Raw genomic sequence first — 18,797 nt, 5'->3', positions numbered from 1 at the left:
AGGAAAACACTCATGAACATGAAAACAAAATTTTGAAGATACCATGGACAGATCATATTACAAAGGAAATGGTGTTGCAGAGTATGGGAAGAGACAGTGAACTTTTGACCGCCATTAAAAGGCGAAAGGCAGCATATTTGGGGCACATACTTAGAAATGATAAATACGAGTTGTTGCAGCTGATTATAAAGGGTAAAATCGAAGGAAAAAGGGGTCCTGGTAGACGACAAATATCTTGGATGAAAAACATTCGCGACTGGACCGGGTTAAACACACAGACGCTGTTAAGAAAAGCAGAAGATAGAGAAGAATTTGCAATGGTTATAGCCAACCGTCATTAGTGGAGACGGCACTAGAAGAAGAAGACGTTACGTTTTCTCTGCTTTGCTGTATGGCTGTAAAAGTTGGACAATGGACTCTTAAACAGACAAAAAAATAGATGCCTTTGAAATGTATATATAAAGACGGATGCTGAGAATTCCTTTGGTACAAAAAGTTACCAACGGTGAGGTACTTCGGAGCATGAGTAAACAAAATGAATTACTCAGCATAATCAAAGAGAGAAAAATACAATACTTGGGTCATGTATTGAGAGGTAAAAGATATGAATTACTCCAAATCATATTGAAAGGTAATTTGCAGGGCAAAATATCAGTCGGAAGATGCCACAACTCATAGCTAAAAGACCTGAGGAGATGGTATGACTGCTCATCGACAGAAATCTTTTATACAGCAGTTTCCAAAGCTACAATCGCCACTTGGATCGCCAACCTTCGAAAGGAGACGGCGCTATAAAAAGAAGAACGTAATCACACCCAGACAAAACTAATGGCATGAGAACTGATGTACGTACTATAAACAGTCTACGAATAGTTATACGTACAGAGCTCTGTACACAAAACTGGGAAAATGGTTCTCCACAACAACTAATCTGTTTAAAGTATCAGTCAACAAAATAATTATAGCCCAAATGATCGCTAATATCTACAACGAATAGGCACAGAAGAAGAATTCTCTCTTTTTTCTCGTTGACTTATTAGTAAACATAGCTAAAGAATTTCTGCTGCCATTAAACCGAAAACAAAACCAAAAAAACTAGATACAATATATTGAAACAACAAGACAAAACCATTGTAATATTTGAAAGATATCTAGGAATATGGTGAAAAATAATATAAAATTTATTACAATTTATAAACTGATAGTCTCTTAATTAAATTGTGTAACTATTCTGACACGAAAATGTTCATGTTGTATCCATATTTATAAATATGGATTTATTCAGTGATCGCAGAAATTATTCTCTAGTTTATAATCAAATTCATCTTGTCCACTGCAGAAATTAGTAAATCAGAGACCAAGGATTTCTCGAGAATCCGTCACTCCGTTTGTCATTTAACAAATTACTTGGTACGGATACTAATGGACGCATCTGGTTACGTCGTAACTGACCAACTTGTGGTATTGGATATGTACAGGGAATAGCGTATTAATCAAGGAGTATCTTGGAAGTAACGACATTAAATTATCAACTACGGTATATAGGTTTACCGTCTCTCTTTTGTGGAAAATGTAATTCTTGTTAAATATGTTTTGTATGTGGAATACTTGTGGACTGCTGGAGACCGTAAAACTGGAAGTGTAAGTTTATCAAAAACTCCTTACATCGATCACGAACATTTTATTTTAAAATAACCAAAATTATATCTACTCAGGCGAAACGGCGTGACAGTGATAGTAAATAAATCATGAAATCTATCTATATAAAAGCCTAGGATGACAAGTCACACTGTTTGTCCAGTAAGGTAACTCGCCACCTAGGAAAGAAATCTGAACTGTTAATATCTGAAATTTCAATTATATTTTGTTCTTCAAACGATAGGTTGATTTATTGATAATTCTTCCTACAAATTGATGATTCAAATATCCTTAATCGAAAATTTTACTACTTCACAGTAATTAATTTTTTCGCAAAATTGCTAAAAATATAAGTTACTGTAATCGTAAGGTAAGATTAATGACGTATAATATATATTTATTATACGTCATTGGATAAGATACATATATACACTTACTATAAAAATAAAATGACGTTTATGAAATGTCAACTTTTTGTCAAAATAAAATAAACTAAAACTAAATAAAATTAAATAATAAAGGTAAATAAAATCTTCTTCTTTTTCTTCTTCTTAGCCTTCTGTCGTACATGTTTGGACATAGGCTTCTCCCAACTCCTTTCATCGGTCTCTATCCCGAGCAACATATTTCCAATTTGTTCCGGCTATTCCTTTAATGTCATCAAACCATCTCATCTGTGGTCTTCCTCTTGGTCGTTTACTTTCGTAAGGTCTCCAATGTTGTATTGTAGTATTCCAACGTTGGTCTTTTTGTCTAGCAGTGTGGCTTGCGAAGCTCCATTTAAGTTTGGCAATTTTTGTTGCTATGTCCTCGACTTTTGTTTTCGATCTTACCTAGTCGTTCCTCTTTTTATTTGACAGTCGTATACCTAACATTGCTCTTTTCATTGTTCTTTCTGTTGTGGCTAGTTTATTCATGTTTGCCTTGGTTAGGGTCCAGGTTTGACATCCATATGTCATGATAGGAAGGATGCATTGGTTGAACACTTTGCTTCTCAAGTATTGGGGTATTTTGCGGTTCTTAAGTATCCAACTAAGTTTTCCAAATCCTGCCCATGCTAGTCTTGCTGTTCTAGTAATTTCCGAACTTTGGTTCTCTTTGTCAAGTCTCAGGATTTGGCCTAGGTAGATATATTCCTGGATTTGTTCTATCTCACTGCCATTTATAGTTATACGTCTGGGGTCATCTGTGTTTGTCATTATTTTTGTTTTTTTCATATTCATTTTTAGGCCGAGGTATTGGGAGCTGGCTGCTAGTTCTCCCATCATAATTTACAGTTCCTAGAATGTGCTCGCTATAATCACTATGTCGTCAGCGAATCTAAGGTGGTCTAACTTGTTGCCATTATCGTTAATGCCATAGGTTGACCAATTTGTAGTTTTGAACCTCTCTTGTTTTCAATTACTCGTTCTATTAAGTTCTCGTTCCATTTTTGTATGTCGCGTTTTTGTTATTTTCTAATTGTTTTACTAAGTTTTCTGTATTCTTGAGTATGGCGTTTGTTTTGCGCTAGTAGTTGTCTTCTTTCTTTCTTTGTTTATGTGAAGGATCAGATTCGAACTTATCCGCTAAGACTTCTCGGAATTGCTCTTCATTTGTTAGTTTAAAGGCATCTATAATAATAATAATAATATATATATATATATATATATATATATATATATAACAATATATTAATATTTATTTTTGCTCTAACTATACGATGGTCACTACCCGTTGTTGCGTTGTTTATTGTTGTGACGTCTTCAAATATTCCTTTGTTGTTTGAGAGAAAATAGTCTATTTCATTTTTGGTAGTTCCGTTAGGTGCGACCCATGTCCACTTTCTGTTAGGTTTATTTTTGTAGAAGGTATTCATAACATAAATGTTTTTTTGGCCCAGGAATCCCATGAGTTTTTCTCCTCTTGTGTTTCTTGTGCCGAATCCAAAATTCCCAATCTTGCTTTCAGAGTCTTCAATCTTACTTCCAATTTTGGCGTTGAAGTCTACCATTAATAGATAAATCAAATAAAATAAATCAAATATTAAATCGAATTATAAAAAATAATTGAAAATAAATCAAATTAATTGTAAAATTAAATAAAATTAAGTAAAAGCATAGCTGTAAAAGGGCTGCTGCTATACCGTTTTTGCTTAATTTTCCATGTAAAATCCCATGAGAAAATGCTAACGTTCATTCTGCTCATTTTATGAGGGTTTTGTGGTGGAAAGGGGAGAGGATAGCGAATATGTATGCGAGGGTAGACAGAAAAACCTCACAATGCGGCATTGCCAAAAGGCATTACATTATATCTTATTTGTTATTGGTCCGATTGAAGCGTGTGATGCGTTAAATGAAAGGGAAGGATATAACGAATATATTAAGATAAGAAAAAACAAATAAGGCGACTACCAAAAGGGAACTACACAGTGTCTTCATTATTAATGAACGTATAGTTACTTACGAGATGTCATAAGGCACTATGAATAAAAATGATTCAACTAAAAGACAAGTTATATTTTATTGACTTTAAGAAGGTCTCTGAAAAAACAAACAAAGAGACTACTAAAAGGGCACTACACAGTATCTTCATTATTATTGAGCGTAGATATCATAGGGCGCTATAAATACAAATAGATTTACTATTAAACAAATTTTGATTTATTGCCTTAAAGAAGGCCTTTGGCTTAATACAAAATAAACAAGTGATCGAATCCTAATGCGACATAGCAAATGAAAGGGGAGGATATACTGAATATATTCAGATAGAAAAACCAAACAAAGAGACTACGAAAAGGCCACTACACAGAATTTTTATTATTAATGAATGTATAGCAACATACGAGATTATAGGGCACTATGGATAAAAATAGATTTACCATAAAACAAATTTTGATTTATTGACTTAAAAATGGCCTCAGGCCCAAAAAAAGAAACGGCTAAAGATGTAGCTGCAGCGAATGAAAAACATAGAAGAACCAGAAGAAGTGGCTGGTTTGACAAAGGATATCAGATATTAACAAAAATTAAAAACACAGCATAAGTGCAAATACAGCGGAGAAGCCAGGCAAGATCCAAGGGAAAAATCGAAAAAAAAGGGAAAAAGTATTACCAGAAGACTCCTACAGCTACAGAAAGTAAGTAAAACAGCAGCGACAAGATATTATCAACAAATAAACAAAAGTAGAACAGTAATTAAAACAAAGAACAGCACATGTGTAAGGATAAAAAAGGAAATAGCTTGACAGAACAACAGGAAATACTAGAATCGAGAATGATTCATGGAATTCACACACACTTTGATTATCACCTTGTTCTGGATAGAATTCATTTAAGAATTGACACACTCTTAAACTAATTTCATTCAGTACAAGACGTCAGATAGGAATGTATACTGTGTCCACAATTATTTAATATATATGAGGGCAAATTATGAGAAGAGCGCTAGAAAGAGAAAATATCATCTCAATAAATGGCTGAAAAATAAACAACCTACGTTTTATAGATGACATAGACCTTCTTGAAAATAGTCAAGAAAAGTTAATTGATTGGGTTATTGATCAAAAACACAGGAAGAAATAAAACGTAGACGTGATCTAGCAAAAGATGGCCAAAATATGGAAGGACTCTTTAATTTCACAAACTCTAAAAAAAGGTTAATCAACTGCTAAATATTCCAAATACTGGCATACGGATGTGAATATTGAACACTAAGACAAGGGGAAAGAAAACAAATGGACGCCACTGAATGTTCTGTTGGAAAAGACTGTTACAAATTCCGTATACCGACTACAGGACAAATAATTCAATTTTAAATGAGCTAAAGGTCAGCTCCAGCAAGGTCCATCTCCAACAATTAAAATACTTTAGATATACAATAAGAAGACACAGAAAACCTGAAAAGACTTATTACCCATGGAAAGGTAGAAGGCCGAAGATCACGAAGAAGATCCCCAATAAGATAGATGGACTAAATTACAGGAATACTCAAGAAACATATGCATGAGTTAAATGAAATAACCAGAGGCAGAGATCTTTGGAGACGGTCAATACATGGCATTATGAAGACCACTATACTCCCTTCGGTGGATCAGGACTGAAGAGAGAAAGTTTAATCTAGTCTTTGATTAGATATTAAAAAATCTTGATGAAGATTCCGATGATTTCGTTGATTAATCTTACGATAAAAGAACGGATGAAGAACTCGATTGATTATTTATTTTATTATTTATTATTATTTAAAACTGTTCCTACACATTGTCTGTAATTTAATAAAGGCTTTCTTTAAATTCACTATTTTCTCATAACAAACTGTCGGACAAGACTTGGAACAATGTTCTGAATTTGCTTAAGACGTTCATCTTCGACATGTCTCCGACATTCCTATCATCTGCGTACTTCGCGGCTCTTCCCTATCTTGAGCTAGTGTATATTCACCCAAACGTTTACAATCAGTATATCTATATTGGAAAAAATTGAACTGCATAGCTCGCTATTTGGCAACAAAGATAATCACCTACTTTAACCAAAATATTAATAAAGCTGTTTATTGTCCCATAAAAAATTAAAAAAACCGTCATTTAATTTTTATAAATTTAATTATGGATTTAGACTAAATAGCAATAATTAGGGATTTACAAAAACTGTTAAATAGATATATTTTTAACTGTTAAAGAGGTGGAATCAAAGCTACACCATTGGCATGAATAACTAACTTGAAATTATTTTATAGATCCATACTCATGCAATTTACATTGAGGTACATGCTGGTACGGTTTAGTCGATAGTCTGCCCATAAAATTTAATGGCATTAAAAAGTTTTTTACTGCGTCGTTAGGGTGACTGCGTTTAATAAAACTTTGTCTCAAATAAATTATATTTTAGAACAGTAGAAAAATATACAAAAAGTTTGTAGAGGGAAGACGGAAGAGTGAGCTATCATAGAATACTGTAATATTAATAAAACAAATAGATGTAAAAATAACAGAAGTTAGAAATAAATAAAAAAATTATTTGACGAACTTTATTATTCTTCTATTGGTAATTTTTTCTGATTTCTAAATTTTCCAATAAATTAATGGTATATTCCTACGTAAACAAACAGTAAAAATAAATCATAAAAATATCATATATCCTCTTTATAATTTTCCATCCGTTTCTATCTTGGGCCTCCTGCATCCAATTCCTATGACAATACTTTAGATCGTTAGTCCAACGTGTTGATGGAGGTCCTCTGCTTCGTTATGCATCATCTCTTGGATACTCCATTCCAGTATCCGCTTTGTCCATCTGTTATTTATTATTCAAGGCACTTGACCTGCCCAATTTCACTTCAGTGCTGCCATTATCTGTACAGTATCTGCCGTTTCTGATTTTTATCATAGCTGGCGGTTTGAGATCATATCTCGCAGTGAAACGCCCAACATGGAGCCAACTTTGAGCCACACGAATCTCTTTCACTGTTCTCTTTTTTATAATCAAAGTTTTCGCTTCGTAAGTCAACACTGGCAAAACACACTAATTAAGGGTGTTTCTTCTAAGATATATTGGTATGTTGGTCGATATAAAAGTGTAGTTCAACTTGCCGAAGGCTGTCTAAGTCAGTCTTATACGACGGAGCAGCTGGACGGTTTGAATATTTTTTCCTATGCTAATCTCGTGAGCTAGGTATGTATAGGGCATTACCTGGTTTATGGATCTTGTTGCTACATATATTTCTCGGCTGTTGTTTACAAGATTTATCATCATCTGGGTTTTAGATAGATTTATTTTCAATCCCACTTCTAGCAAGGAACGATAGAGCTGATTTAAAAGTTCTTTGGTCTCATCTATCTTATCAGCTATTATCACAATACCATCTGCAAACCTCAGGTAGCTAATCTTTTTTCCGTTTATATTTATGATCTTGTCGGTCAGTTTTGCCCTTTTACGTATATATTCCAATATACGAAATAGCAAGAAAATTGGAAAATTAATACGACGCGTTCTGTGAAGATATTTACATTTTATTCTGCAGATATGAAAATAATAGCACCAACATCTCAAAAAATAAAGACTGCGAGAGCATCTCTTAAAAATCACAAAGTGCCAGGAAATAATGGGATAAATGGAGAATTGATAAAAGAAAAAAACATTTTACTTCAAAAATTATATGATATTATTCTGAGAGTATGGCAATTACAGAAAATGTCTAGGGAATGGAATGAAAGTGTTAAAATACTCATATATAAGAAGAAAGATAAAGATACAGAACAATTTTGAAAGTATAGAAGGATATCGCTATTGACACAGCAGATAAAGTTCTATCCATTATCTTTCTAAAGACGCTCCGTATTAGGAAGATATTCTACGCAACTACCAATGCGGCTTTCATGCTGAAAGGTCAACAATATATTAAATATTTACAATCCGACACATTAAAAAAAACTAAAAATTCAACCTAGATGTACATCAAATTTTCGTAGATTTCCAGCAAGCATATGATTCGATAAAAAGAAGCAGACTATGGTTAGTAATGCTAGAAAAAGGAATACAAAGAAAATTAGTGGAGCTAACTCAAATGTGCGTTACAGACTCATATACACAAATAATAATAGTAAACACAACATCAATGCCATTCTTTATTTGACAATATTTCCGGTCATATCTATGCACCTATATAGATACTTCCAGGGCTCCCCGTCCGCGTCGTTTCGTTTGTAAATAAAATCCCATTAAAACTGTGTATGTTTAGATTATTTGCGGTATAGCGATGGACAGCGGTATTTGTGTTAAAATATTTGTGAATTAAATTAAAACGCCAAAGCCAAAACCAGCTGCAACTGAATGGATAAAGGAATATAAAAAGTTAACATTCAAACATTTAAAATTTTTTTGTAGAGCATGAGTAAAGATGGTAAGTTTTATTTTACAAATTATCCATATCCATAGGGTGTTTTCTTAATAATGCCAACAAGTTTAGTTAAGTTTCCTGCTTTAAAAAAATTCTGTAAATATGTGTTCCTGTTTTTACATAAATACAGTGTTTTAAAGTTTTATGTCTATTTTAATTTTTTGGTAATATTATTTGAAATAATGTAGATATTTCGATGAAAATTGATATTTGGGTGTATTTTGACATGTTAAATTTAAATATGACCTCAGTCATAGTTGTAGGGTTGGTTGTAGAGGGCGCCAACTGCATGTCTTTTTTCTTTTTGTTGAACCATAAATTTTTGCGTACGTGTAATTTAAAACCTTCTTATTTAAATGTACTGCTAGCTAAACAATAAAATAAATACTGTCAGGATATTTTAGGTAAAATGGAATTACTTGGAATCTTGCTTTTATTAGAAGAAGCTTTTGTTTTGTAAGTGAAACAATAAAATATTTCAAGAAAGAGCAAATGTGATTAGTTGAGTCGTTCCAAAAAATCAACATTTAAAAAAAAAAGATGGAAGATATTCCTGGAAAAATTGGTCAGCTGTTATTAACAAATCCAAAAAATGTATTAACAAAGAACGAACGATTTCAAAAGATGAAGAAAATATTTTTAATTTTAAATTAACAAAGACGTTAAAGATATTAATATACAGGGTGTTTAAAAAAAAGGTAACCCCGTCTCTAGGGTAGGTAAAAAACTGAAAAATAATTGGGGTTTGCTTTGTAAAAAATTTTTGTAACGCCCTCCGTTTTCAAGATACAGGGCGTTGAAGAAAAAAAAATTTTACGCATTTTTTACTATTTTGCCGAAACTACTGGCAACATTGTAATAAAATTTTATATGAATATGTTTTGGAAGCTGATACATCTCATGAATTTATTTTCATATCTGATTCTCATAGAGGGCGCTAGTTACACGGATTGTACTAAGTATTAGTCAATATAACTTTTTTAAGAGTATAATTATTAATCAAAATTTCAAGTAAACTTAAACATCATTCAATTCTACACGAAAAAGGTACTCTTGGTAAAACTTGATACTGTGTACCGTTTTCGGAATATTTTGATTTGAAAATTAGGAAGTAATAATTGATGCTGGTATAAAATAGTTAGTAATTAAACAAAACTCACAAGAAAAAAATTAAATTAATGACTAAGAACATAAAATAAAATTCAATTACAGTAAGTGTTCAAAATGCCCTCCGTTTTCGCGAATACATAAGTCTATTCTTTTTTCTAAAGATTCCATTAACCTTCTAAACGGTAGGGGATCAGCTATGATGCCATTAAATTGACGTTGAATTCTTTCTTTCAATTCTTGGCGTGAATTTACCTCTGTAGCATAGACTTTTTCCTTAATATACGACCAAACTGCGTAGTCCAAAGGGTTAAAATTGCATGACCGAGGAGGCCAATGAATCGGAGCTTCTGCACCTCTACCAATCCATCGATTCGGAAAATGATTACTCAACCAATTACGACACCTTCTATCAAAGTGTGGTGGAGCTCCATCGTGCATAAAAAATAAAGATCTTCGCTCATTTAGCGTTAAATCTTCTAATATCTCGAATAAGGAATTGTTTAAAAAATCAAGATACATATCACCATTTAAATTTCCAGGTAGAATATGATAACCTATTAATTTTTTACCTAAAGTTGCTGCCCAAACATTAACTTTAAATGAGTGTTGGTAATGTGATACCCTTTTGACTCGTGGATTCTCATCACACCAGTAGTGTGCATTATGGGAGTTAAACATACCTTGTCGCGTAAAGATGGCCTCGTCCGTCAAAAGAATGCATTTTAAAAAATTTGGATTGTGGGCTGTCCTTTGTTGCAATGTTTCACAAAAATCCACTCTAACCGGTAGATCATCTGGCAAGAGCTCTTGGACTTGTCTGTAATGATAAGGATGTAATTGCTGTTCTTTCAGTATCCGCCAAGTACTTGAAGAAGAAGTATTTGTTTGTCTTGCTATATTCCTTACGCTAACTGTTGGATCTTGATCAAGTAAATTTAAAATATTATTTTCTTTATTAATTGTTCTTGTTGTTCTTGGTCTACCAGAATTTATTTTATTTGGTCTCACATTCCCAGTTTCTCGACAACGTCGTTCAACGGCTCTAAATGTTTTTTTACTTGGTAAGTTTCTTCTAGAAAACTTTTCTGCATAACGTGTCACAGCTGCACTAGAACATCCTAAACATTCGCCTAAGGTTAATAACATGTCAGTGTATTCAACATTTGAATACATTTTGATCTGATTTTACAAATAACAAGGTTTCAAAACTCTAATTATTTTTGATTTATCGTCATAACAATCAATAAATGTTAGATTTCCATGGCACACTTGGAGAAAAGAGAGGTATACCTATTAGAACTTTATCATTACTACCAGCTTCAATTATTACTTCATAATTTTCAAATCAAAATATTCCGAAAACGGTACACAGTATCGAGTTTTACCAAGAGTACCTTCTTCGTGTAAAATTGAATGATGTTTAAGTTTACTTGAAATTTTGATTAATAATTATACTCTTAAAAAAGTTATATTGACTATTACTTAGTACGATCCATGTAACTAGCGCCCTCTATGAGAATCAGAAATAAAAACAAATTCATGGGATGTATCCGCTTCCAAAACATATTCGTATAAAATTTCATTACAATGTTGCCAGTAGTTTCGGTAAAATCGTAAAAAATGCGTAAAATCTTTTTTTCTTCAACGCCCTGTATCTTGAAAACGGATGGCGTTACAAAAATTTTTTACTAAGCAAACCCCAATTATTTTTCAGTTTTTTACCTACCCTAGAGACGGGGTTACCTTTTTTGAAACACCCTGTAGATCCAGCAGTAGTGGCAATGTATAAGTATACACCGATAACCATTGTGGATGTTGAAAGAAGCTTTTAGATTTATAAAAATGTTTTGAGTAACAGGTGCCTAAATTTTTTATTGGAACATTTAAATAAATATTTAGTTATTTAATTTTTTTAAAAAATAATATATTTAAGTTAATCTAAGGTGTATCGATAAAAATTAGTTTCAAGCATTTTTGTTTCAGTTACCTATTTTTTGGTTGTTCTATTTTATTTTTAAATTTATAATACGCCCTTACTAGTTCCTTAAGTCAATCTTAGCAACTATTATATAATATGTTTTAGGCTAATTTTCGTAAAAAATTGGTTTGTCAAAATTTATAAGCTTATTTTCATGCTTTTTTTATAATAAAATACTTTTTTTCGTAAAATCTTTATGCTTTTTAAGCGTTTTTTTTGTGTTTTTTTTTGTCCTTTTAAATCCGAACTCTAGTAATCACAGATGACGGCCACATAGAAAAAAAGTACATTATACTTTCTTTCATCATTATTAAAATCGAAGCTGCTAAAAAGACAATCTAAATTAAACATGTCAATTATTATTTCACCCAGTTATTACATATAAACGTGAAACATGGACTCTCCATCAGCGGGGAACAAATAAGCTGCTGATATTTGGAAGAAAGGTTTTTATAATAATATTTGGCCCTTAAAGAGATTAATTAACAGGAGTGTAGGGAGTAAAGATAGAGTGCTCAAGACAGTGTTTATTGGGAGAACAGATGGTAGAAGATCAGTGGGCTGTCCTAGAAAAAGATAGAAGGATGATGATAAAGCTGATGATTTACCTAGGATTAGGATACAGCAATGGGAAATAAAAGCTCAAGATCGTAGACAATGGATGCGGCGAAGACTCACCCCGAGTTATAAAGCCAGTCAAAAAGAAGAATAAAAAAAGCTTTTGACTGAGTTAACAGAAATACTCTGTGAGATATTGTGGAAAAGAGAGGTTATCCTATACATATAATTGCTTCACTTAAAGGGGTGTAAAACAATACCAAGATTTTTATAAATAACATAAAACTGAAACAATAACAATCAGCAAAGCAGTCAGACAAGGATCCAACCTCTCATCGATTTTATTTAAAATATATATATTGATGATATTGTAAAACTATAAGAAAATAAGTTTACCCTAGAATACTGCTAACTACAGATATCAAATGTAAAAATGTTTGCAGATGACGGAATGATAAAACAAAAAATAGATAACCTACATTCCGGTATCTACCGCTTGAGTCAAATCTGCAACAATTATAACCTAAAAATATTAATAAAAAAAGTTGTGGCTTTTAAAAGTAAATACCCTCTACGAACCAAGATAACAATAAATAAAGAGCACATAAAACAAGTACCTATCACACTGTGATGTGGCATAACTTATGAAGAAGCAAAAGTTATTACCAATAAGATACATAACTATCATATATGATGTATGGCACAATCCAAAGAACTTTCCAAAATAAAGCAAGAAACAAAAGAAAATATTGACCATTTTAATGGGAAAAAATCACAATTAAAGTTTAAAATAAGTTTATTGATGTTTCTATTTCCACCTCGGAAATCCAATATTGCTAAGTTGCGTTCCTGGGACGACTTTATTGTAGAATAAATAAAGAAATATACATTTAAATACATTTAACATTCTTTTACAATAAAACAGTATACATATTTTAGATAACCTCAATAAAAATAATGACATATTAGCGACAGTTGTGAATCTATTAAATAGACATTTAAATCCAATGGAGTGTTTAATAATGTCAAAGGGTATATACTTTGCTGTTACTCATCCATCTATTCCAAAATTAGACATAATTAGCTCAGTGGAGAAAACATTTCAATATCTACAAATCCACGAAATAGAAGAGTATAGAGTATTATGCAAACTTGAATTAAAAAAGTCTAATAAAATTTAAAAAAACATAAGCAAAGAGAAACTAAAGGCTAGAGGAACTTTAAAAAATGACCACTACATAATTATCTTGCCAGCAAACAAAGCGAATGCTACTGTGATAATGAATAAAATTCAATATGGAAACAAAATTAAAGAACTAATAACAAACAGACCTTATACAAACTTAACAAAGGATCCAACAAAGACTTTAGATAAATAATATTCGATACGCAGACGACACTGTACTAGTCGCAAGAACAGTAGAAGATATTGTTCTGAAGCTATTTTCTTGTGGCATTTTAAATTAAGAAATTAAATTAGAAGAATTACAACGATTACTTACAAATATAAATATTGCCTGCAACAATTATGGCATAAGTATCAATATCAAAAAAACCAAGTATACGGTCTTCAGTAAACACATAACACATCCATCACATATTAGTATAAACGGCATTCAAATTGAAAAAGTATCAAGTTACAAATACTTGGGTACTTCAATAAACGAAACTGGAGACCAAATCAATGAAATAAAAAGACGTATCGAAATTGCCAGGACCACTTTCATAAAGATGAGGAAATTCTTCTGCAACAGAGATATAAGCATCCCTCTCCGATTAAGAATGCTAAGGGGCTACGTATTTAACACGCTATTATACGGTGTGGACTCTCAAGCAGAACAATATAAAAAATATTGAAAGTTTCGAGATGTGGTGCTACCGTCGAATGCTAAAGATAAGTTGGGTTGAAAGAGTTACAAACTTTGAAGTAATGCGAAGGATAGGAAAAGACCCAGAAATTTTGTCAATCAAACGAAGAAAACTCGAATATTTGGGTCACATACCTGATGAGAGGACATAAATACGCATTACTTCAAAATATAATGCAAGGAAAAATAGAAGGAAAACGGAAAGAAGAATGTCATGGTTGCGTAATTTGAGAGAGTGGTTTGGCTGTACCACTAATGAACTCTTTAGGTCAGCTGTAAACAAGGTAAGGATAGCCTTGATGATTTCCAATCTTCGATAGGAGTGGCACAAGAAGAAAAAGAAGAAGCCTTTAGAAAACAAAATATATAGAACTTTATTCAAGTTTAAAGAATATTTAAGAAAAATATCAAAGAAGATTAATCACTCCTCATTAAAGTAAGACCCTTTATTTTTATGGAGTATCGAAAGTTCCTAAAACGAATATAGCACTTAGACCTACTTGTAGTATCATTGATTTTTCTTGTAGTGAACTGTCAAATTTTTTGTTAAATATTATACAACCATTTGCAAATAAAAATGACTCATTTATAAAAAATATACAACATTTTTCAAAAAAATTATTGAATATTGAATTTAATTTAAATAATATTTTAATAAGTTTTAACATAAATAGTTTATTTACAAATGTGCCAAGACTTGGAATATACTTAAAAGGAACAAAATTAGTGAGCTATATATCAGTTATAATGGAATTATTAATATTATGCACTGATAATACCTATTTTCAACTAAATATATGTATGAAAGATTTTATAACAAATACTATTTCTAAACAAAATTTAAACCCAACAGTATGGTGGAGACATGTAGATGATGTATTTTCAATATAGCCTCATGAGTCAGAGTTTTTGGATAAATTCCTGAATAAACGATAAAGAAGTGACAATAATATTTACCATGGAAAAGGAATATAATAACACACTACCTTTCCTGGGTGTTTTAATTTTAGAACAACTCAGAATAAGATCCTAACAACACACTAACTTTTCTGGATCTCTAAGATAGTTTTAATCTCTAAGAAAGATACTGGATATGAGACTCAGGTGTATAGAAAACTAACACATAACAACAGATATCTAAATTAAAAATCAAATCACAATATCAGTATTAAGGAAATCATTAAATCCTTATGGGATAGATCCAAAATTACTTGTTCTAATGAAAATTCGATCTTAGAGGAAAAACATTTGTTTTTGTTAAAAATGGTTATCCTTTATCGTTTATAAATAAAAGATTTTAAACAATCGACTGAATAGAACAGAACAACTTAGAACGAGATCCTACAGCATATAAAAGGAATAATACGAAGAAAACAACAATACCATACATAAAAGGATTATCAGAAAAACTGAAAAAGATAGGAAATAAATTCAACATTTAAATCAACAAACACTTTGAGATATATTTTATCTAAAACTAAACCTAGCAATGAACAAGAAAGAACAAATAATTATATTTATAAAATACCCTGTGAATGCGATCAGTTTTATTTAGGTCAAACATCAAGACCATTAAATATTAGAATAACTGAACATCAATCTTACGTTAAAAATAGAGAATTTAATAGATCTCAAATATGCAAACACGCATGAGAAAATTAATATAGGAATCAATGAAATGATTTAAGTATAGTCCTAAAAGAAACAGATGGTGAAAAGAGAAAAATTAAAAAAAAACGGCTCTAATCATGCTAAATGAGACCAATTGTGTCGCAAATTGCTCGTCAGAATACAGTAGGATCTGGTTACCCATATTAAAAGAGGAAGTTATAGAGGTAGATATAAAATATGAATTTGGTATTTATTGAAGGTAAACTAAATGTAAGAACAAATACGTACCATGTCGGGAGAGTATTATGAGGTTTTTTTCCTCATGATTTACTATAGAATCACTAACAGAAGAATTTTACTGTCGTCATGGCATATGGTTGTCTTTTTAAAGACAAATCACATGCTATAACTTTTTTCTGACAGATATGCTCAAGTTAAAGTTGATTTCATGTAATCAAATGAACTATATTAGAATTAAGTCGCCCCAGGAACGCAACTCTGCAATATTGGCAATATCATTTTAAAGTCGTTTTCTTTAAAATGTATGATATATGTCTGAATTGCCAATACAAATAAGTCATTTAAAATTAAATTATTAGAAGAATTTTTCACCAAGTAACAAAAAACAAAATTTGTTTAATTTATTAATGCTTGTATTTTGAGAACTATTTCCGAAGTGAAAATTGAAATGTCAATAAACTTATTTTAAACTTTATTTGTGTCTTATTTCCATTACAATAGTAATTACTTTAATATGCCACAAGAAAATAGCTCCAGAACAATAAACAGAAAATAAGAAAAGAAAAAAAAGCATAATTTTATAAAATGTTATTACCATCGGTTTTAACTGATGATAGTAAAACTGAGATGGTGCAAAAACAAGAAAGCTAAAGGATGCAATCAGGAGAAATGAAATTTTTAAGGAAAACACAAGGATGCTTATTGAGAAACCAAATGGTAGATGAAGATATAGAGACCAAATTAAATATATTTTCGATGAATAATAGAATACAACAAAACATAACGTGTTTTGTTGTATAGAGAGGACATATTGATAGACTGAACCAAAATACATTAGAAAGACAGATTCCAACATATAAACCACATTGGACGGTTCCGAAGAAGATGCCAGGACTGAAAAAGGAAAAAGCTTAAAGTCCGATTCCTGATATGAAGAATACGAACAAGAATACTAGAAAATAGTAAATTTACAAAATTAGAAAGAGTTGGATACATTTTATATTGGTTTTAGAAAATTCGTCGTATTTTACTATATATATATATATATATATATATATATATATATATATATATATATATATACATATATATATATATACATATATATATATATATATATATATATATATATATATAATATATACATATATATATATATATATATATATATATATATATATATATATATATATATATATACGTTCGTTTAATATTTTTAAGGAAGGAATAATAAAGTTTTTAATTGCAGAAATTGCCATTTAGTATCACTTTAACAACCCTTTTTTGTAACTGCGATAACTTTTGTAACTAATAAATAAACCGTCGCCTCGCACTTCGCAACTTTTGTAACGCCACCTAGTCCGCAGTCAAAGCACACGCTCCATAAATCTTAATTAAACAAAATGTAATTAAAGCCCTACAGGCACTTAAAATTTTACTCACCGACACTATTACAGTTGAGGTTGTTGAGCAGCGATGCGGCGTTTGAGAGCCGGGTTCGTTGGAGAATCCAGAACATGTCGACGGGACGAAAAGCGGACGACGACTAGTGGAAGTGCGAGGATACCGGCTTTTCCTGAAGCCGGCGCTTTTCAACATCGGTTTCTGAGCAAGGGGTTGCGAATTTTCAAATCTGATGCTTTTAATAGGAATATTACATTCTGAGACGGTCTTCGGGGAATAATACTGATATGTATCTACGAGGTGGCACATCGGGAATTGCGGCTCTCTATTTTGCTGTTTGTGTAGCTGGAAATAACATACTTAAATATAATTTTATTATAATGAGATATGAAATTTAAAGAAGAATTTTTTTTCTTAACTTAGACTTGTATCTTTTTATATGTATTATTTAGCCCTGATCGTTATTTGGACATTATATTGTGGAAACAAGAAGTCGAAAGACCTCTTATCATTAACAATTTAAGAAAACTGCAACATCTTGGGGTGCTCAACAAAGCTACAAGACGATGTAAAGAATCAGTATATTTATAAATATTTCAACAGTTTACCCATGCAAATAGCAATCCTGTATATTCCTAATGAAAAGAAAGAACGTGACTTTAGATGTATAGAGTATATGCAGTATCGTCGTGTTGAAATAATAAAGTTGTATCTGCTCCTTTTATCCAAAATGAGTTATTGCTAGAATATAATTTAATTATGGTTTTGCATTAAGTATAAAGATATAAGTACCATCTACTCGACGATAGCTAGAATAACAGTGTTACAAAATTCTATCTTATTCAAAAAGTAAAGTTCGTGTAACCTTCTGGCTAAGGTCTAGCGTTAGGGTTTTCAGGTCGCGCAAGCGCCCCTAATATGACCTAACGACTACTTTTGTAGCCGGGACCGACGGCTTTACGTGCCCTACGAAGCACGGTGGCAGCTCAGTTAAATTAGAAATTGAAAATTTTGTCGGTACTGGGATTCGAACCCGGGCCCTCCAGCTTGTTAAGCCAGTAGCATAGCCACTGAGCTACGGCTGCCACTTATATGCGCCATCTTATGCAGGTTTGCTGCTACCTAAGTTAACAACGTTGTATCTACTGAATTTCAAATAAATAATTTTTAAAAATTTTCTATCTACAGCCATTGTTACACGAATGAAATAATCTAAATAAAATGGGTGATAGTGGAGATAACAGGATAAGCACATAAGATTACATTTATTTTAATTTAGGAGTAGACCTTCCTAACCTAACTTATATTACCGAGATGCAGATGGAACCATTAATTCTTCGCTTCCCAACAATGGCTTAAGGAAGACAAAAAAACGATATAGAAATTCATTAAAATGGAAACTAAATGAAAGGAAAAGTATGTGCCAAGCAGGGAAATCATATATTAATGCCAGGGCTAAAGAGGTTCGAGAAAGGAAACGCACATATAATAAAAAAAATTGTTCAAATAATTGCAAA

General features: G+C 31.6%; 1 protein-coding gene across 2 annotated transcripts in view; it reads right to left on the bottom strand.

Annotated features, from left to right (window-relative positions):
• The window catches only part of LOC140447347 (uncharacterized), a 502,598-nt gene extending 485,191 nt beyond the window's left edge, over window positions 1–17,407 (bottom strand). For both annotated transcript variants that reach the window (XM_072539955.1, XM_072539963.1), the window contains exon 1: window positions 17,320–17,407. In XM_072539955.1, the coding sequence (XP_072396056.1) occupies window positions 17,320–17,395 (76 nt within the window). In that variant the 5' untranslated portion in view covers window positions 17,396–17,407. The remainder of the gene's footprint in view (window positions 1–17,319) is intronic.
• Between the last annotated feature and the right edge of the window lie 1,390 nt (window positions 17,408–18,797).

Source organism: Diabrotica undecimpunctata, chromosome 1, assembly GCF_040954645.1.
Source record: "Diabrotica undecimpunctata isolate CICGRU chromosome 1, icDiaUnde3, whole genome shotgun sequence".
In the NCBI taxonomy this organism is placed as follows: domain Eukaryota; kingdom Metazoa; phylum Arthropoda; class Insecta; order Coleoptera; family Chrysomelidae; genus Diabrotica; species Diabrotica undecimpunctata.
This window is presented reverse-complemented; position numbering and strand designations above follow the sequence as displayed.